General features: G+C 37.3%; 1 protein-coding gene across 1 annotated transcript in view; it reads left to right on the forward strand.

Annotated features, from left to right (window-relative positions):
- The window catches only part of pcbp3 (poly(rC) binding protein 3), a 48,180-nt gene extending 25,386 nt beyond the window's left edge, over positions 1-22,794 (forward strand). Inside the window, 13 exon segments of the mRNA XM_056754759.1 lie at positions 10,742-10,908; positions 11,120-11,143; positions 11,227-11,259; positions 11,517-11,633; positions 12,624-12,755; positions 12,998-13,126; positions 14,009-14,152; positions 15,168-15,209; positions 16,742-16,756; positions 16,758-16,845; positions 17,657-17,709; positions 18,547-18,716; positions 19,122-22,794. Coding sequence (XP_056610737.1) covers positions 10,834-10,908; positions 11,120-11,143; positions 11,227-11,259; positions 11,517-11,633; positions 12,624-12,755; positions 12,998-13,126; positions 14,009-14,152; positions 15,168-15,209; positions 16,742-16,756; positions 16,758-16,845; positions 17,657-17,709; positions 18,547-18,716; positions 19,122-19,176 — 1,077 coding nt within the window. The 5' untranslated portion in view covers positions 10,742-10,833 and the 3' untranslated portion in view covers positions 19,177-22,794.
- The last annotated feature ends 228 nt before the right edge of the window (positions 22,795-23,022 follow it).

Raw genomic sequence — 23,022 nt, forward strand, 5'->3', positions numbered from 1 at the left:
CCAGATTAAAATGAGATGTCAGATAATGTGATGTTGATCGAAAGTCGCCCCCTCACCCATATAAACCTTGTGGTTTTCAGGCCATGTTGTTGTTTGTTAGGTCTCAATCTTGGAAAGAAAACGAGGAAAGTGGGGATGAAAAAAGGTTGGAAGGGGCATGAAAGCATATGAAGGCTGAAATTTAAATGTCACAACAGACAAATATTCAGCGTTGTGACAAAAGTAACTGATGTATGAGATTACGGCTGCTAAGTAGACCAGACAAGCCGGGTGAGACCAGACTATAGGATAGGTGCATGTGCAGCGGTGGGTACGGCTTTGCTGACGTGTCGCCCGGATACCCAGACGGCTGGACTAGTGGGTGCCCATTCTACCCCCAATACCCCTGAGGCTGCTCAATGAGCGTAGTGGCACTCCTCTACCCTTAAAAACACATACCACCAGACAAGCAATGACAAGAGGCGTCAACAAACAAGAGACTTACTGCGGCGCAATTTGGATTTCGTCGTTTTTTTGCGCAGTCGTGTTCGGTAAATCATCACGTGTCCAGCACCTTTCCCACATGACCTCGCACTAGGACCAATCAAACAGAGCCGCTCCATCAGTGCCGAGCGAGAGGACAGTGGAGAAATCATTTTCCCTTTGTGGTTTAATTTCAGTCCTTTCCGATCGTCAATACTGGTGGCCGTCGGTTAGGAGCCCTGTGAAGGTAAATCTACGTTTTTAAATATTATTTTAAGCATACACTTCAATTTAACATCATGGCCTAATATTTGTAGCTATGATATCTATTTGCCATAGATACATCTTTTTTTATGGTAGTTCTGTAAAATACAAATCTTACGATGTATAAATGATTTTTCTGTTAAAGGTTGAATGGGTCGCAAAGGTTGAATATTTGTCGATGCACAAGCCTAGAATGTAGTATTTTTATTTTAGATGTTTTTTACGTCATTAGAAATTGTAAGATGTTCTGGTCTTACTCAGGTCGCTTGTGATTGGTGTCATGTTAACGCAACTGATTTATTTAAAATGCTTTTGGTTCAGACGTAGAACGAGACATTTTTACGTAAATTCGTAAAGCATCCGACAATGGTCCGGATGCTGCAGACAGAATGGCGTGGAGGATTGTGACCAGTGTGTCAGACTCACTTGCGATTCCGACCTTGATGACAGTTTGTAACATTAAATGTGTCCAACCTTTTATTTTTGAAGTGCTTGTAGGGCGAGACGCAAATTTCTTCATCGTTACTTCAATTATCGTCATGGGTTCCTTATCTGTCATGATGAATATTGGCGCAGGTCCTCCCAATACCAGCTTTAGAGCAGACTTATGTATAAAATGGACAAGTTGATGTATTTATTTGACAAATTCTGAATTATTTAAGCGTGCACTGACCTGAGGGAGTCAATTTATAGCTGTATTGTGACATTTTTTCTTTCTTTATTTTTTATATGTTTTGTTGGTATCGTGGGGACGTCTCAAACTAGTTGGGAGTTGGGTTTATCACTGAATTTTTTTACGTGTTTACTTCAGTTTAGCACATCACTGATTTAGTTCATATCATTGATTTCTAAAATGGTCTTCACTGCCGTGCCTTCAGACGACCAGAGGTGTCTCCCTTTTACGCTTCGGCATGTTCACCCCCCTTCGATCAACAGGCCAACAGAGTAGCATGGCTTGTTGGTACCGATATCCCAGCGTTCCGGCTCAGTTTTCGACATCTTGCATTGGCATTGCCGGGCGACTGTGCTCTTGATTATAATTTGGGTTGAGATCCAGGCAAGGGCGACTGATCGGGGATGACAGTTTTCTAGCCGCCTGTCAGACTGAGGAGGGGAGGGTGCCCCTGCAGACAAACGTGCCGCAACAAAAGGCTTCCACAGAGTTGTTCACGTCTGAATGTCCGAACGGCCCCTCCTCTCTCATCACACAGCGGCCAGCCAAAGGGGCACAGGCCTTGGTGATGCCGCATGGCCTCAGGACACGATTGTGTCGGAAACGTGCGTTTTACAGTGAAATGCTACACTATCACTTTTTGTTAGTGTAGGATGCTTGCCGTTTGTGTGTGCAGGGAACAAAAGTTTTATTCAATACTTTATTTTAAGCAAATTACTTGATCCGTATCAAGGCTTCTATGAATGCTCACTTTGTGGGCAAACTCGACATAGAAAGAAGGGACCTTGTGCAGAATTGGCCGGGTTATAACCAATACTGTTTTGTTTTGGTGGTTTATAATTTGACCTCAAGGAAAGAAGATTAGGATGTGAGTTGGAATATATCAAAAAGATTATTCAAATTCTCAGTTGTAACATGGTTTCATAATGTCTAGTCTGTTTATTAATTTTCTGTTTGTTTGTTTGTTTTTACCAGGCAGATTGAATCTCTGTCAAATGATGAGATGCATGGAAAACAGCAAGCTTCTGTTACATTGTGTGATTGTTTCCAAGTGGTACCTCTCATCAGTGTCTGTTTTTCTTTAGATTATATTGCATGTAGGATCTGATGAAGATCGCCAGTGTTGACAGTACTCAACAAAAAATCTCACAACAGACATATTTATTTATAATGCATGTGTGTATCTGTGCATGGAGACATTTTTTTGCCATTGCATATTTTTGCAGTCATTGTAGCCATGCAGAATAGAATAGAATTATTCCGAGAAAAACAGCGAAAAAACATATTACACCTCTACACCAGGCATTTAAAAATACAAGAGGAAAAATGTACACAGGAATTATAAACAGAAGATAATATTAACAGAAATTATATACAAGACATAAACACAAGTCTAGGGGTGGTTTTTTGTTGTTGGGTTTCTGCAGTGTAAAAAACATTTGGCAACGAACAAATTTCATTTTTTCATAAATTTGGCATAGAATTGGCTTGAATTAGGTTTAGCACAAATTTTGCAGCTCATGGTATTAAAAATACATAACTATTGCAGGAATCAGAGTGTTAAGTGATGGAATTACATTTGACTTGTGCACCAACTACTGTAGCTTCTGAAGAACATCTTTTCAGACCAGTCATAGATTATCTAACTCCAAGAATAGAAAAATGCATTAAGGATAAGTGGTGATCGACCACCAATGTTCATATTGGAAGACTTATGCACTTATGTGCTATCATATATTTAGGCCATTTAAGTAAGATTCATTTTAACAGTTACTGTGTAATACTTTCAGCTCTGTTTAACACATTTTACTGTGTTTAAATCTTTGCAGGGTTTAAATACGGCAGAAAATCATTTCCCATGAAAAGGTCAACTCCATAACGCAACATAATATCAATCAATTATTACTCAGTTCTGAAGAATACATTATATGTGTTTAGTGAATTGAAAAGGTTAGAACAGGTTTAAGTTCATTCTGATCACAGTACATTGAAAGTAAACACTTTCTTATTTTGCTCATGGCTTTGAATTACCCAGAAGGCTTATGGTCGGTTTATGTTATAATGTAATGACTGCCTCTGAGGATTAGGACAGGCCAGATGACGATGGATTATTTTTAGCGTTTTCTGTATCTTCCTGTTATATTGCCTTGTGTTTTCTGTGCTTTCTAAATTGCTACAGACTCCAGCATTATTCAACAACATTATTCCTTCGTTGTATCTGTAATGACAGAAGATGAAATGCAGTAACCCAGATCTGTGTTCGGAGGTTTTAATTGAATTCCTCCCCACAGTTAGCGCAGTGACCCTTCAAGGACCTCATCAGTGCGGCAACCATCATAATACACATCCTCACATCCCCTTTGCGCGACCCATTTACATGTATTATACACTTCTTGTGAAGTCTTCATTAATGGCGAATCAATAAATTAGATTTACTGGGTGGTCTGTAGTTGAGGATGTTGTGATAAGAGACAACCTTCACACCCCACTCATTTCCAGACATCAATGCTTATATATATACAGTATATCTATTTTGTTGTTGTTGATGTTGAGATCTGTTTTCTGGCAAAAGAAACAACACTGTTGGTGTAGATGGACATTTGTTTTTTCTGCATTGAACTAAACCCTGCTTTAAATCTCTGTGAAAGTGTCCTGTGATGGTTTCCTAATCCTGTTTGGAATCATGTTTTTCTCTTGCGCTACTCTTGTAACATTAATCCTCTTTCTTATTCTCTGGCCACGGTTTCTTTTTTCTATGACGCACAACCAAATCAAAGGCCATGAGATGTTTGGGCATCACGGCACAGTACCAAAGCATTGAAGAATTAACCATGACATTTCATATTTTTTTGGAGATGTAAATTATGCGTGGGCCTGTTTACATCCAACATAATTGTAATGTTAAGCAATCATTTGTACATTTGTTCGATTGTTTCAATTTTAGACTCAAAGGGTTATTGTGTACCAGGACAGGAAGTTTAAACAAGTAAGTAAAAATAGTTCGGACAGCGTGAAGAATGTAATTCGGTTCTTCTTTGGGCTTCTATGAATATAGTATTTGACAGACTTTCAAAGACTGCTTCCTCCACACTATTGTGACGATTTTTCTTACCTCCCTCGTTCCTGGTTGCTTGTTGTGTCTCATCTCTGTGCCGCCCATCGTTGTGATTTCGAGAGCTTGAGAAAAGACAAAAGGCCCCCGGCTGTAATTTGCCCTGAAATCTCGAATGAGCCCGTGTCTCCAATAAACACTGTCGTGTTTCGTTAGGCTCTCGCGCTTGACACACTGACAGGACTAGTGATGTGTTTAACACGATAAAATCATGGGGCTTGATCTGTGCAGACCCCTCTGCTAGACCCTCTGATCAACTCGCATCCACTTTTTCGCACTTGGATTTGCCCCTCAAAGATGAGGTTGTTTCTTAATACATTTCATTATTAATGTAATATTACTTCTTTTCAATCGAGGAATTGTTTTTTAACAACACCCTTTCAACCTGTCATACTATATGGAACCAACTTGAGCTTTTCCCAAATGGATTAAATCCCTACAACACTTCATAAACACATCATTTATTTATATATTTTTTATAACTTTTGTTGTTTGATTTCTTAGTTCACATCTAATAGAAAAGTGTAAGGAATTAATGAGTCGATGAGGAAAGTAGGTAGAGTGAATTGAATGTACACACTCAGCAGCATGTAACTCACCCACAGGAGTTTGATGAGTACTGTGGTGCTGGTGGATGGTGTGTCAGCACTTTGTGCAGACGTGCCAGCAGTGATGGATCTTTTTGTCGCCCAGTTTTTGATAGGTAAGTGTGAACAAGAAAGTAAACATTTGTAAGTTTTATCCAGGATACAGTAGGTGAAGCACAGTTCTGGAAATAAAATATGTACAATATTTATTAGTACTTTAGTACTTTGATACAGTATTAAATAATCTTTAGAATAATATATACAGCTACAAATTTATATTTCATTCCTTCAGAAACCTTGGATGTCCAAATTCACTAATTTTCAAAAATAAATTACTTTTTAAATGATTAAATATTGTTTTGTCAAAGTTGACAAGCACCCTTTAATATTTTTTATTGGTTAGTTATTTGCTATACCCAGTGACAAACATAAAGGCTGAATAATACAAAGATTTATGACAAAAAATTTAAATATGAAAATATGGACAAACAAGGTTTTAAAAGGACAGCAGCAACATTTATAATAGAATATTTATAAACTAAGTCTTCTGAAACCATGCAGTGAGGAACAGAATTGAAAATATTCAATAACAATGTTCTCTTGTGCCAAAGCCAATGCCAAAGCAATTCCTCAAACAATTTTACATTTTCGCAGCACAGTGATTTTAAAGAGCATGGATGTGAGTAAATAAAGACAATTTTCATTTCAAGATTAACTTTTCCTTTTGTATAATTATTTTGTCAAAGAGAAAATTCAATGAATCTGACTGCAATGTACCCATATTTCTATCGTGTTGGTCAATACCTTTAAGCAGTTGACAAATGGTTTGTTTGTTCAGTCTTTTCTCCTGATGTTGAAAAGATTATTTTTATTTCACATTAATTAGAAAAACAGCCTGTGGTCTGAAAAAGCGTTTTGATTTATATTCTCACTCCAGAAGTGCTTTCAATTACAATGGTTATTTCACAGGAATAGGGGTGGGCTGGTTCTACCTCCTGTTATTTTTTCCTTTTGCGAGGTCACGTCATTGAGAGCAATGCCATATTTTTCTCCTTGTATTGTTCTAGAAGTAACCGCAAATGCATAATCCTAGTTTTTGTGAACTTAATGTATCTACTATCCTAACCGTCTACTCAATAGGGAGAACTGCAGCAATCCGCATTCGTGCATTATAGCCGAAGGCAGCAATTTGTACTCTCAAATCTTACATGGCTTAAAGCAATCAGACCAGCTTAAATGATTATTCATATTTATTTATGCATTCATTCATTTTCAGTTCATGCAAGTTCACCTTCAGGTTGTCTAGTATTTAAATGATCTTTGGGGTGAGTTGGTATTGAAGGCCATTGGGGGCACATAAGGTTGGACAGAGAGGCTGTAAATGTACTTTCAACGTTATGGAACCGAAATAGATTAATGTCTTTAATCCTTATTGAAATATTTTTTAATATTTGGAGTTTAAAATTAATGTTAAAATTAGAGGTCAAAATTAGTGTAACTATCCATTTGATAAATCAGTAAACTGTGTCATCCCACCATTGATAAAGCATATTAGACTGTTAGTCATTAATACAATTTAAAACGAGATCTAATACTGCGCTTGAACCGAAGTGGGGAGATAGGGAGTTAGAAAAAGGAGCATTTTGGGAGCGCTGCTCGACCAACCATGAAGCGTGATTAATTCAATAGGTACTACAGAGGAAGAGGCCAGAAGCTCTTTAGAGGAAGACATGACCCACTTTCTCTATCCTGTGGTTTTGCAAAAACTGAGTTTATCAACCTACAGGAAAATTTCAGATTTCTGATTAACTTAAAGATGAATTAAAATGTGAAGTTTTTATAATTTTTAATCTGCGAATTTACACGCTTCCAAACACACACGCTTCAGCATGTATGGTTCAGACGACACATACCTAGTAACATTGCTTTGTTTTTGTAGCCATAGGTCTTTTGGATAGATAGTAGCTATTAAACTCCCATTTATTTTCACTGGTTTATTAATTGTGTAATTTTTCTATAGGATCTGTTGACAGACATACAATATAATATACATAACTATGTCTTCAGAGGTGTATAAAGACATTATATAATGAAGCGTTATGTTTTTATAACCTTAGAGTTAACTATTTCTGTCTACATACGCCGCGGGGTCCCCCTTGCATGGAATTCACCATGTTGTTTCTACAGTAGCCCTAAACGGACAAACTGCTCTACAGAGTGCGTTTCGTAAAAACGTTATCTCCTTTGGGGTGGAGCGAGCTGTTTCACCACTAAATGCCGCTAAAATCTCAACATATCTCCTTTAAATTAGTTTGCTAACAATATCTCTTTTTTTATCGTCATCCAAATGATGTATTATATTTCGTATCCTGTTATATAAATTGTATTTATTGAGAATTACGTTTATAAATTCTAGTGTCTTGTTATGCCTCATTTCATAGCCATCATAGCTATCATTGTTGCTAAATATTTTTGCATAATTGAACATCAAATCTTATTTGGAAACACAACGAACACAATAAAACACTATAAAAATGTTTGAAATTCTAAATATTTTTTATAGATTTATTTATTTCAAAAAAGTGTTAAATATAAATCATTCACAGTTTCTAAGACATTTTAAGGAAGAATAACTTAAATCATCCATAAACATACCTGAGGAAACTTTATTTTATGTCACCTCAGAATATACAAAGTAGTTCTGGAAAGTCCTTCAGGCATTCTTAGGTAAACATGATAATCCGAGTAATATTCATGTAATTCATGCAGCGTTTCATTGAAGCAGCAGAACTGAAGCATAAACATCACAGCGATAAGAGTTCCCCTTCCTCAATCCATATTGAGTGCATTCGGCACGATGCCACAAGGTTTTAGTACCTCGCCCACAAACTCTGAGTTGTTTGCTGTCTTACAGGCTGATTTAATTAGATAAGATTTCATGCAGTGTTGAACTTGAAGGCTTTTGAGGTTTATGTCATCTTGTGTGGATAAAAAACTTAAACATTACATGAGTCATAAGAAGAACCGCAGATATTGAAATGAACATGATTGTCTCTCTGGGTCTGCGTATCCGAATCAATAAAGTGTTGAATTCTAGCTAATTTTCATCATACGAACTTTACATTCGCATTCATTGTTCTTGGTTAAGTTAAAGCGTAATAGCTTCAATTGTTTTAGTGTTTCTGTAAACCCATTACGACCACCTTCGAACACAATGTCTTTAGATTTATGAGCAAGTGCATTTGTAGATCTGCAGGCCTTAGCCGGTTAACTTGTGTTCATTTCTTTTGCTGCTTCGTAGCCTTGTGAGCTCTTATCGCAGATTAGAATTTTATGCAATCTGTGTTAGGCAGAGAGATTGATGGACAGCTGGCGGCTCATCTCAATCACCCATCAGGATCTCTCTCTCACACACACCCTCACATACACCACACTTGTCCTCCACACATGCCATCCTTGAACACACATGTTGTACATCGCTACAGTCGCCATAATTCTCCTTTCCTCTCTTTTTGTCCGGCTCTTTATTTGAAGGTCTGCCAGCTGCACAGGAAGGGCTTAATGTTTCAATCTCTCAATCGTTGTCGCTCTTGGACCCACATGACAGCACAAAACACTGAAAACCAGATCTAGTTCTGTAGCTGTACAGACGAGAGACAAAATCACTGTCCTCAGCGCTCTGCTGAATCACCTTTACATAATGTATTTTATGGATTGTATATCATTTATCATTATAGACTTTTTTTATTTATTTGTTGACATACAGTATAAGAGATGTGGACGTTTTTGGGGTTTTGTACGAATTTAATGAATGTTTAAACGTGTATCGAAATCTCTTATTTTGATTACATATTGATGGCATTAAGTGTCTTTGCAAATCTAAGCACAGTTTTGCAATTTAAACAACATTTTAAAAAATTCTTCTGAAAGTGCAGAAACTAAAATCTGGAGAGAAACGTAAGCAAAAGATTTATATTTTCTCTAAATTTGATCTGCTTTTTAGAAGAAACGACTGAGACATTAGTTGAGATGTTTGTTTTATAAAGATCCTGACAAAATATAGAAACTATTTGGAAATATATGCACAATGCGGCGCAGCGCAATTGGTTTTTGGCGCCGCGTTTAAACAGCAAATGCATTTGCGCTCATTTGTGCGCCCGTGGACGTGCTGGTCTTCTTTGAGGATCTTAAAATAGACTGCACCATAGACCAACTCAAACCTGGTCTTAATGGACTTCAATGTAAAATATGATTATGTGTGCATAACGATAAAAGTACGGCTTGTCCTGTAGATGGTCTGCTCGCGCGCTTTAACTTCACGCACGCAGATGTGTTTCCTCTCTGGAGAAGCGATCAGTCTTTGCTCTTGAAATTGCGCAGTGTTAATAGCGAATCCGCCATGGCGCAAGCGCAACTATCGCTTAAGGGAATGAGAGATGACACTCTGATTGGTTTACTGCACGTTACCTCCAAATAAGAGCCATTACTCATTAAGAGAATCGGGACAACCCGTTTAGAACATGCGCCCGGGCGCGCCAACCGTTTCCCGTCGTTAAATGAGCCCCGAGTGCACCTGCGATGTGCGCTTTAGACCACGTGCTTAGATCCTTAAAATAGGCCATAAGAGGGAAAATGTGTGGAATGGATGTAAACAATGGAAAATGTATTAAATGGAGACATAAGTGCTACACTTCCTTTGTAGCTCAGTGGTAAGAGCATTGCGTTAACAATCCAAGGTTGTGGGTTCGATACCAGGGGATTGCAAATACCTATGTAAAATGTATAGTATAAAGCAATGTAAGATGTAATTGCAGATAATGTATAGGAATTTCAAACCATAACATAACATGTTACTGGCATTACAATAAGACGTGCACATATGCGTTTGCAGAGATCAAATTAACCTTTCCTCCGTTTTTTTTCTCTCACTTTTTGTATGACTGTGTGTGTTGCACTGTTCAGCTCAGCTGTGCTACATATGCCTAATGCTGAAGGATTTTACAAGCTGATATTGAAATTCGTTTTGAGATTACAGCATGAAAATGAATGAGATGTTGACTGATTACATGTGAAGTGCTCCCTCTTGTGTTCCAATCTTGCATGGGACATATAAATGATGTCATACTGTGATAATATTGGGTGTTCTGACCGTCGATTGACAGCATGTTTGAAATATTGTTGATTACCACTAAAAATAATTAAGACCTCTCTATTCGTTCCTTTTTATTACAACTACTTACAATGAAATGTGGGTCTATATGGGCTAAGAATTTTTTTTAAATTACACGCATTGAATGCAGACTGTTCATATGGAACATGCTACATAAATTACCGTATACTGTACATCCCCCCAAAAAGATAGTCCCCTCTCTTAAATTATGATTTAGAGTGTGTGCTATTCAAGGTTTGACTGAGTAAATAATGTAAAAGCAAGTGTTTTACTCTAACCATGATTTTTGTTTTAACATCAACTGATCCAATAGTATTCTGTTGTAACCAAATGCATGTTCATAAAGCTGACTAGTGTTGAACACAAACATGCTTCATTCCAAGCTTTGAGCTCACTGCAAATGGCTTCATTACTCATTTGGAAATGTATGAGCTCTTAATGACTTCTACGGTCGTTCCATCCCCCTCACGCAGGTGACTGGTTGGCTGCTGTACCATCATTCTTGTCCTGCTCCTGGGAATTTCCTGTCACGTGACCATATTCCCACTTCACCTACACTCTTAGTATGGAACCCAGCAAAGTCCAGTCCGAGGGCGGGCTGAATGTGACCCTGACCATCAGGCTTCTCATGCACGGCAAGGTAAGCTGAGCCCGCAGAGTAGCACAGTGATGAGGGTTTCTGGGTAGGTTGGTGATGTCACTGGAATGTGCCTGAGGGGCGTGTTTTTAGTTGATCTACTGTTTCAGGCCAAGGTGAATCAGGGGTACCAATGGCCTTTTAGACAAGGATTGAATATTTAAAAAAAGAAATTGGTGAATTGTGTTAAATTTATTCCCTTTTATTTTCACAGGAAGTCGGAAGCATCATTGGAAAGGTATGTTAAATATATTGTCCTGCCAGTAAATGTATACAAATCCCTGAATTAGAATGATGTACACTGTATTTTTTTGTGTGTAGAAAGGTGAAACTGTGAAGAAGATGCGTGAAGAGGTATGTAGTCTTTTGCTCTTTCATGCCAGATCATGTTACCGCATGCAATGGAAAATTTGAACTGCGTTCTGTCTTTGACTTCCGTCCATTTCAATTAAGGCAGATTTTAGAAAGGTTATTGTTTTGATTGAACTCATTGTGGGTTATTCACAAAAAGAATCAGCTAAAGTCTATTGCATTTATTCCACAAGATGTGTGTTAAATGTTTTTAATGTTATAATAAGGAACCCCAAACATGACTCTTTGCCATCCTGCAGAGTGGCGCTCGCATCAACATCTCAGAAGGAAACTGTCCTGAGAGAATCGTCACCATCACTGGGCCCACAGATGCCATCTTCAAAGCCTTCGCTATGATCGCATACAAGTTTGAAGAGGTGTTGTAGTCAAAATGCATGTTTGCAAACATGAGCACATACAAAAACTATACTGTAACAAAACTACCAGTAAAACAATCCAAAAATGACCATAGAACTGGTGAAGATGTGTCACAATTCACAGTAGACGCGGGCAGTATGACCTAAACCGGAACAAGGTTAATTTAGTTTACTAGAATTTAAACTTTGAAAACATGTCGGTTCATTGAAATCAAATATTAACCTAAAAATTATTGAAACTAAATGAAAATTAAAAAATTTGCCTAAAAAATAAACTGAATTTAGTTTTAAGCACTTAAGTTATGAAAATAAACAAAAACTAAAATACAATTAATAAATGTTTTAAGCAACATAAAAGATTAAAACAAATATGTTATAAAAAGACAAAAGCATTTCGCAAAATTGCTAAAACTTAAACTAAATAAAAATTAAAACTCAAATCAGAATTTTTAATAACTATAATAACAGAATATGAAAATATTATTTTTATTTTATTTTAAATTTTCTTTATCTCTTTTTTAATATCATTAAAAAATTACATAATCTAAAAGATTATTCATACCAAATGTAATTTAAAAATATGAAAATCGCTGAAAGAAATTGACGATGTTCAAAACTTGAGGTAAAACAAAATTACAAAACAGTAATTTATAGTTTAAAGGTCTTTTCATGCTGTCACATTGCTGTTAGATTTTAAAATGTTAGATTTGACGTGGCACATGATGTTAACTACATCCAGCTATATAAATTATTCTTCATCTAAACTTGTTTGTTTTAGTCTGTATTCTACCGTATACGCTATAGCAAAATCTCATCTGTCATACAATATCATACAGCTCATCCGTCCTTAATTATGTTCTATCACATACTTTGTGTTCACCATGCTATATAACAGCAGATGGAGTTGTACATAACAGCACCTGCTCTGTTGTTTCAGCTCTATTATAGTTTTATTGCAATTTGTTTTACCACCTTGTGATATTTCTTTAGGATATAATCAACTCCATGAGCAACAGCCCAGCCACCAGTAAGCCCCCTGTCACCCTCCGACTCGTGGTGCCCGCCAGTCAGTGCGGATCTCTCATTGGTAAAGGAGGCTCCAAAATCAAAGAAATGAGAGAGGTGCAACATTCAGCCCTTACTTCTGAGTCTAACACGCACTATAACTTGACCACAAACCAAAAAATTGCATTTTGTTGTTTTATAAATGATGTGAAATGAAACGTGTGCATGCACGCAGATGTGTCGGCAGCATTTGGCCAGACATTCCCCAGAGAGCATAATGCATCCCACTTTTTGGTCTCAGAACAAATCACACCTTTAGCAGCAGATTCGCTCTGATTCAATGTTTTTTTCCACTTCAGTCCACAGGGGCTCAGGTTCAGGTAGCAGGGGACATGCTGCCTAACTCCACAGAGCGCGCCGTGACAATCTCTGGCACTCCGGAAGCCATCATCCAGTGTGTCAAACAGATATGTGTGGTCATGCTGGAGGTACAGTATGTATTGGAAAAAATAAAAGTGTTTAATAAGCGATATCATTTTTAACATCGCTTTGACTGCAAAAATGGATTAAAGATATTGTGACCGGATGACGCTCACTGAAACAAAACACGATGACATCATGGTAAAATATAGTAAGGTCATGTCGCAACAAATCATCATACTGCAATATGAAACATACAGTACATTTTTGTATATAATGAATATTGTTTCACATACTTTTATATACAGCCATGGAAAACATAAAGAAACCATTTCAAAATTATTTTCAGTTTATCTAAATGTACTATTTATAGATGTGTGTTTATGTAGAAAGATCATTCTTGTTTCATTCTGTGAACTACAAGCAATATTTCTCCCAAATTTCAAATAAAATATTGTTTCTATTTGCGGAAAATATTTGTACATTTATTTATTTTTTCTGATTTTTCATGTCTTGTCATGCTGTCAGTCTTTGGCTGTTGAATGACTTTGTCACTCCTGAAATTTGATTCAAATTCAACACTGGACTGGAATGACCACAATACATCTAGAACTGCTGATTAAATAAAAAAATGGTCTCTTCATTTTTTCGTGGCTACATAGTGAGCTGTATACAGTATATTCTGCGCACAATCTTTGCATCCTTTTTCCTCCAGCATCTCGATGCATTAAGTTGACTTCCACACCTTGGTTTCTTGCTTACACATTTATCATACTGCAGACACTTCAAGCCCGACTCTGAACCACTTGCATACAAATCAAGAGGAGTCTCACAAGATCCTTGTTCTCGTCTGACCGTACCGCACAATGTCCAAATTTATTGTTCAAACATCTGTTTACATTTTCCCAGTCTAACGCTGTTTCTTCCTCTTACCTGTTCCCCTCTCCTAGTCCCCACCGAAAGGTGCCACCATCCCCTACCGCCCAAAGCCCGCCTCCACCCCCGTCATTTTTTCAGGTGGCCAGGTAAGAGCCGACCCGCTGGCGGCGTCCGCAGCCAATCTCAGCCTGTTACTCCAGCACCAGCCACTGCCTGTTAGTCTTCTCAGGTTTCTCACCTTCTCACTTGCATGATGTCACGCCATCCTAACCAGGGAAGAGGAGAGAGGAGCTTTAGATTGCAAATGAGACCTGGATGCGTTGTAGCTCCTTTGAGTGTATTTTTATTCAAGATGTTGTCAACTCAAGCAGCCTCACGGCGTCTCATTTGCAAACTCTTTTTGCCAAACAAACTCCTCCCTCCCGGAGCAAATATCATATCCTTTTAATATTTCAAAGCTGGAGCGAAGCGCAAGTGTATCGCCACGAGATGCTGTGAGAAAATACTTGGACAGTGTTTGTTCATCTGAATTTACATTCGTTTGGGGATTCCAATAAAACCCGAAAAGTCAAGTTATAAATATTAAATGGATATGCTATCAGACATGGTTTTCAAAATCATCCCCATTCATTTGCTAACCAACACAAAATACAATGTGTTTTTAGGACTGTACACAAATGTAACATTTCTTTGAATGGTGAATGATAATATCCTTTTGCAAAGCTCTCAAACTTTGTATGATTTATTCAAGGGCATTTCATCCACAACAATGGCTTTTACATGAAATACAAGCACTTTACAGTTAAATCCAAGAACGACAAGTAAAGTCGGTTTTGAAAACGAAATGCTTTCTAAAATGTGGTTCTTTCTAAAACAAAAAAAAGAACTTGACAAGGGATATTATATATTCATCTAAACTGTTCAGATAGGCTCTATTATGTCACAAACTGACACGTAGGCAAGATTTAATATAAGAAGTCAAAATTATGCCTTTAAATAATACATTTACTGAATATTATTGCATAACTATTCATGGAAATTATGCACATAAAATATAAACGAAAATTCCGTAGTGCATCCAGGATATTTCAGCTTTTGAATCCTGACTTTCCTCTAAAATATGAATAGATCTTTTAGTGGTTATGAATGAATCATCTCTTGTGTTTAATGGGTCTTGCAGCCTCGGGAAAATGTTTGTGATTTTTCTTCTCTTTTGTTCCATCTTCACAGGCCTACACAATTCAGGGACAATATGCCATTCCACACCCAGATGTGAGTCCCCAGCCAGTCCTCACCCCTCCACTCCTTAGCTTCATCAGCGTTCTGCATGCCTCTGTAGTTTTAAGCGTAGACCTCTCTATTAATATTAACCAGTAATATTAATATGACGTTTCTGATGTGTAATTTTTTTAATTGTTCTCCCTTCGAAATGTAAAACTTTCAAAGGACTTGGCCTGTTGGAGCAAATGACGGCGTTATGTTCTGTTATTACATATCAAGTGGAAAGTTTCAACGTAATTCACAAGTCGTTCGTTAAACGCGGTGCTAATGGAAAAACGACAAAACGAATTGAAATGAAACTTCTGTATTTTTAGGACTTTGAGAACCACTGACCCGATCATAACGGGAACACCATTACAATCCTGATGGTCCTTTGATCGAGATAGCGACGCCTTCCTCATCGATAATCTAAATGAATATCTATCGGAGTGAAAGAGAGATGGCGTGTGTCAGTTCTTTTCATTTGAGATAGGCAGTGATTGATGCTTTCAGACGCTTGGGTTGACGACGCAATAACTCAAGTCGAGGTTGGATGTCCCTTTCAGCCTGCTTTAAACTCAGATTTAGAGGCTTCCAAGGCTTTTAATAAGGGAGGTTGAGATGGACGAGGAACGTGCTTGCGGCTCCCGTGTCATCTCAAGGTTGCCCGAGCGCTTATATGTTCATATTTCAGATGGATAACATTACACGTGTGGCTCAGGCGTGTGGTAGGAATAAAATACTCTTGGTGATAATCTTGCTTTCGATCCGTTTAGCCCCCTTCACATCGCATATAATCACCAGCGAAACTCTTGAACAAAGGCAGTGTTGTATTTAAATGACGCTCACAATAAATTCAATCCAGTTGACCCTACAATAAGCTCCGCCCCATTCGATTTTTAATCAAATCTGCTCAGTTGGGTTTTTATTGTAATTTAACATTAACGTGTGAACTTAAACATTGAAGAATCATGATGAATGTTCCATCAACTCAAACGAAAAGCTTTATTTAAAGGGACAGTTCACCCAGAAATAGAAATTCTGACATCAATTATTCACCCTAATGTTGTTTGAAACCTGTATATGACTCTTTCTTCTGTGGAAGAATGTTGGTATGTTCTTTAAATATCGTTTGTGTTCTTGCAGAAGAAAGAAAGTCATACAGGTTTAAAATGACATGATGGTGAATAAATGAAGAAAGAAATTTCATTTTGGGGTGGTAATGTTTCTACACATTTTTAGTATGGTACTATATACTCTTTATTTATAATGACATGATCTGAATTAATCAATAAATGAGGTAGAATTTGGTTTGGCTTTTAAGGTGGGGCTTATCGAAGGGTCAATAAAAACGTCTTATTTATCATACAGATATGAGGTTAAGCCACCAAGCCAGGCCAAGTCCTACTAAAGTTTCTATATCTTGAGCTTTCTACTGCTCTTCCACCACAGTGTGTCATGGCTTCTTATCCTTAATGTTTCTTTGTTCTAGTTTAGTTTCTTGATTTCTTGGTGTGACCTGTCTTATAACAATAAACTCTTAGCTCTACTGTCCCTCCGAACCCTCAGCAGTTGACCAAGCTCCACCAGTTGGCTATGCAGCAAACCCCCTTTACCCCCCTTGGACAGACCACCCCTGCTTTCCCTGGTACGTACCCACGAGCCCTTTTCGAGCTTCCATCTCTTTGTACCTGTAGAGACGCTCTCTTTGTCTTTCTCTCTCTTTTTCCTTCTCGTTTGATGTCAAGCATCATGACATGCCCGTGGTGGTTGCTCTTGCCCTTGTGGCATTTTTAGTTCATATATTTGCTTACTTATTTTTTGTGTTTTATTTACTTAAACAATTCACATGCTGCTATTTCTTAATTTATCTTATTATTTTTCTTTATTAAATTACATAATCCTAAACTATTCCAACTTGCAACTATGCAACGCTGTCAAGTACAAGAGACTGATGGTATAGATTTTTAAAAGGAATTACAAATCACTTAAACTGTGTTCTTTGCTGCCCTTCAGAACCTACAAGAGAAGCATATCAGTGTTTGGATTTTACAGACCATGAGACATTAATAATGGATTCATCTTGATACACTCGAAACTATACAAACCCAATGCCTGTATTTGTGTCAAACCAAGGACACCTTAGTCGCCTTACCAGATGAAAAGACGCTAGAGATATTTATGGTAGTTTGGGATTAAACACAGGTTCCATTAAAACTCTCTAGAGACTAAACTCTCTTCTATGCGGGGTGTTTTATGCCGGGTTTTACTCATCTAATGCAAGATGGTCTTGACTAGACGTTGTTTAAACTCAAAACTAAGCTATTGAAATAAGTCAACCTGATTAAAACTAGCACACCTGAAACACAAACTGTACTTTTACAGAACGGGGGATTGTTTGTATATTATGTTGTTTTTCCAAGGCTGTGTCTCGACCTTCCCTCTGCTTTCTGATTCAGGTCTGGATGCCAGTCCCCCGGCCAGTACTCATGAACTCACCATTCCCAATGATGTGAGTATACACATGAGTGATGGTCCTATAGACCCCTTTTCAAGGTGCAAACACTCATTATTTGTTTATTGCTTTTTAGTATAATTAAATCTTAGAGATATTTGTTTAACAAAATGTTAAAGAACTGGAACAGGAGGTTCTTTTGGACCAGGATTGAACCAGCATTTTGAATGTCATCCGAAGAGGTCAATAGGAATTGAAATGGACAAATTTGATCCCAGACATGTACACCAAATGAGGGTCTTGATATTTAACAGTGTTTAAACAAATAACCTGTAGTGAATACAAGACTGGTGAACAAGTCTTTAGTCAACTTACTTGGGTCACTAAAATTTCTTATTTGTTTTTAACCCTTTCACGCATAGAAGTACATTGGACGGCTACAATATCTCTTAAAAAAAGCACATATTTTAGACATAATAGACATAAAAACACATTCTGCCAGAGGTTGTTATAAATGCATGAATCTTGTTTAATTTTTTTGACATTGGAATGCTAATTCAATTTAACCTTTTTTTAAAGGATCTCTATGGCATGTCTTTGTTTTTCGTCAAAACAACAACCCAAGTATACTTATCGTACTACACACTTAAACATAAAGGTGCTTAAAAGGTTCTTCACAGCAATGTCATAGAAGAACCATTTTTGGTTGCACAAAGAACCACTCAGTCAAAGGTTCTTTAAAGAACCATCTCTTTTTTCCCTTTTAGGTGATTTTTGGCATCTTGAAGCACCTGTATATAAAGGTGTACTTGTACTGCACTATTGTGAATACTGCAAAAAGAATCATACCTTCTTCATCAGTAACACAAATAAACCTTTGCTCTTTCTTCCTAGCTAATAGGCTGCATAATCGGGCGCCAGGGAACCAAAATCAACGAGATCCGCCAGATGTCTGGAGCGCAGATCAAAATCGCTAATGCCATGGAAGGGTCATCAGAGCGCCAGATCACCATTACAGGAACCCCTGCCAACATCAGCCTTGCCCAGTACCTAATCAACGCAAGGTAGACCCATTCTTTACATCACAGGCATCAAGACATTACAGTATTTCAAATGTGCTGTGAGCTTTAAGAATAGAAAGATGAATTGCCATCCCAGATGGATCGCCAACCTCGCTCCGATGATATCTTTGTTGCCACTTCCAGAGATTCCAAGAGATGTTGTCATCAGTCACATCCACTTTTTTACATCTTCATGCTTTTCTGTTAAGGGCCATCAAAATCTATATGAATCTGAAAGGCTAAACGGCAGCAATCCCAAGATTTTGGGTTTGGTAAACAAAACACCGTAATAAAATGCAATAAGTTTAGTTCACCAAACCATCTGCCAAATGCTTAAATGTAAATGTAATGTAAGTGGTCAGGGCGACACTAATGCATATATTGCTTTCCCCACGGTTCTGATGGCAGGTTCAGAGATGTGGCAGCCATGTGGACTGACCCCTCATCCATGACAACATCTTGAAGCCCCAAAGCAGCTGATTCCCAATAAAGCTTACATACAGTATTCCCTTAAAACTCACCAGTGGTCCCACTAAACCCAATGGTCTCAAGTTCATCAGTAGCTACGCTCATGTAATTTAGGCAGATGACTGAAAAAATAAACCCAATGAAACACAGGAAAACTGTAGTATGAATTGTTTATGTTATACAGTGTTTTAGTGTAGTGTTTTAGCATTCTGAATGCTCGGATCGTGTTGTATATTTATTAACTCTTTTGTCCAGATTAGTTAAGTATCGTTGCTGAATCTTGTAGTATGTCGGAAAAGATGAAAATTTCTTTAAAAAAGCCAGAAAATAAATAAAAAAGTGCGTCCGGTTGCATTTTAGCAATGCTGTTGGCAAGAAGCTAGTGATGTGATGCAAGTTTGTGAGGATGCTGTTACATTGAGGAAACAGTTTCTTCAAAGATGTAGAAGAAATTATTTTACATGTGAATTTGTTTGATTTCACTTCTACAAAGTATAAAGAAATACGTCACAGTTACACAGAGATTTTGAGATTTACTAAACGTGGAGAGCAACAAAGCGGAATAAGCTGTCGTTCCTATACAGAATGCTTTCTGATTATTTTGTTATGTATTTTTTCTATCTTTTCCTTTCCCCTCCCCTTTTCCCTCCTCACCTAACTGTTCTAGGCTGACGTCTGAGGTCACTGGAATGGGCACTCTCTAATTTCTACCCATGATCCTTCACTGCATCACATGACCCTTGAGCCAATGGCATTGCACCTAGTTTGTTTTTCTCTCTGTATTGAGCTGTCATGTATTTTCAGTCCTTTTAACTCGTTTATATTGTATAACGTGCACATATTTAAGATGTCACTCCTACTCGACCTCTGTTGTGATCCTGACGATCCTTATTTATGACTTTCTTCCTGTTTATTTTTAAAGTACAGTTCATTTTTTGGTCCTCTAGTACCTCATGTCACTGACTTGTGTCCTGTTTTGTCATCGCTTCACTGTGATTTCATCTTTTGCGATCTAAATGTAATGGTGTGCACTGATGGTACAGCTACGCTAATCCTCCATTGAAGTCACATAAAATTTCGTATTTTTAAAGCAAGAGCCCTGTGATTCATTCTGAAACACAGAGCTCTGCTTACAAGGTACTTCACAACCGTGCATCTCGTACAAATAGATGGCATTGAAATGCATATGCCTGTATATTTCTTTGCATCTGTCAATGTGGCATGTGGAGTTACTCTGAATCCATTATTAGTCTCTCGTATTCACTTTCAAAACACTGGCTGCAAACAAATGCGACCGAGATTCAAGGATTTGCGCTCAGAGCTTTACTGCATGCTTACAATCTGAGTTAATAATGGTTGAATATAGTGCATTAGAGAAGAATCGTTTATGAAATATTTTAATATGCAACGTGTTATTTCAGCAGAGTGAAAAACATGCATTGTTTCTTTGGAAGTGAAAACAGATTAGCTGATAATGGAATCCATCCCAACGCACTGCCGCTTCATTCTCACAGCGTTTTCCATATCGCTCTCAATATGGCAATGTACACAAGCTCTGCATGCGTCAAGCCACTGACAGCTTCTGAACATGCACACGCAGTCTAAACACCTGTGTGTTTTTCTGCACATAGAACGCTTTACTATCATCTGTAGGTCATCTCATCATTGATGGGCTCTGGAATGTTTAGGCAGGATTGGAATGCGATGGCAGGTGTACCACCTTTGTCTGCCAATGCTCAAAGGTTACTCCTTTATAACAGTTTTAAGTAAGGCTACTGTCTTTTTATGATTATAACCAATATCCATGATTCCTGTCTATACTACTCCTGCAGGTGTAGCCTTACTGGTCTAAGAAGTCGTGAATGATTTTGATTGCAAACTCTCTAATTTGATCAAGGCTTTTTGTGTTGCATGTTATGCTGTGGTTAGAAAGTAAGGCAGCCTGTGAACATCTTAAAAGATGCATAGTTCATAATTTCCATCTATTGGCACCTTTAGAAACAATTCCTTACATTTTGGATATGATTGTGTGACTATATCATTTTTAAGAATGAAATGAGGGATTTCTGTAGCAAACACTGGCCATAATGCTGTGGGGTGGAGTTGTGGGCGGAGCTACCTGTGTGTCTAAAAATGGCCAATATAATATTTTTCTTCATTGATTTATTTACCCACTACTACTAACATTGCCCTAGTTTGATTAAGCTCTGGATGTTTTTCCATACCAAGCAGTGCACGTGTTAAGTTTTCCCTTTGCCCAAATCTGAACTTTCTCCACTGTCGACAATCAATATGTATTTCACTCTCCACATTTACATCAAGCAAATGTGGTACTGAGGTTAAACGTTGAATGTAACTGCTTCAACATGTGATTTACTATTCAACAAACAGACTAAACTTTTCTTTTTCTCAATGCATCGCACGGTTTTACATGAGAATGTGTGATCAAGCATTAGGAGAACTTCTTCTTTTTCCACTCTCATAACTGAAAATGCATTCGCTTTAAGATAACCAGGTAAAATTGCATGTATTTCAAAGCTCTAAAGAAAAATTCTAGATTTATATATTTGGTTTTGTATTTGTTTACACTACAGCCAAATCAAAGATGCACTCAAGGGTTCATCTACAGTCCACAGTCAAGCTTCATTATAATATAGATCAATTTATAAGGTATGATTAAGTATCATGTAAAGTATGAGCACAGAACTTTTGTAATGTTGGAATTCAACGTGCAAAATGAAGTATACACAAAATGATGTCATGGTAGTTCTTTAAATGACTCATTTATCGGGAATTATTCAACACGTTTTGTTGGTGTTTTAGATTACGTTTCTTGTCTCATTTAGCATATGTTTCTCACTGCTTTGAATTGTAACATTCGTGTCAGTGTCTTAGGCTCGGTTAAAGATTAAGTTCGATTGTATGTTTCCACAAGGCCATGTCTTGTGATAACTGTACGGAATGTTTTGTTTAATGTTCTCTTTAGTCCATTATGTGGTGTGTTTTAGATCACTGTACAGAGGTATAATATGTAAAAGCATGCTTAACTGTGACATTTCTTAGTAGCAGAATGCTTTACCAAGGGAGGCTCTTGTTATTTTTCATTGCTATTAACATTATTACTCAGTATTGTTTTTTCGTTTTTCACAAATGCAATAAAATAAATGCTTGTGTGTGACTGCAGTGATATGTTGAAAACGATAAACTCTTTGGTGGAAAACATGGTAAGGAATTTCAAACTGCTTCTATGTTTTGGTCATATTTTATCTTTGCCCGGCCTTATGATGTTTCTCATCCAAATCATGTGTTTGATTTGCACTCATAGCTTAACACAAATTCACACCATATACACTGAAAACCATTACATTGCAATCATTTTGTTGGTCATGCAGATTTGTATTGTACTAGAGCAGCAAAAAAAGAAGAAATAAAGCCCTCGGTCTGTCTGTGATTCTGTAAATGATTCTGTTAAAAAATGTAATGAAGAGTAACTATTTTATGTTGAACGATTTGCTGCTTGCAGGTTTATATTAGATTTAAATTACTGCTGAGGTTAGGTTAACTTTGAAATGTTTTGTAAAAAGATAAGAATAAAGTTTGTTTTTCCCTTGAATTCTTTGAACTGTTTTTTAATTTTTGATGAAGAAAATACATTCCCAAGATGCTTATGTTAAACTTGTTGAAGAACTCTAAAACAAAAATGTTATAGATGGTGCTGTAATGTATAATCAAAGACGGTAAAATATATCTACAAATCTAAATCTAACAATAAACACTTTGTAAGATTATGTCACACTTTTGACACAAATCACACAAATGGACCTGAAAATCAATTCCGTAT

This window comes from Triplophysa dalaica, chromosome 8, assembly GCF_015846415.1.
Source record: "Triplophysa dalaica isolate WHDGS20190420 chromosome 8, ASM1584641v1, whole genome shotgun sequence".
NCBI classification, from domain to species: domain Eukaryota; kingdom Metazoa; phylum Chordata; class Actinopteri; order Cypriniformes; family Nemacheilidae; genus Triplophysa; species Triplophysa dalaica.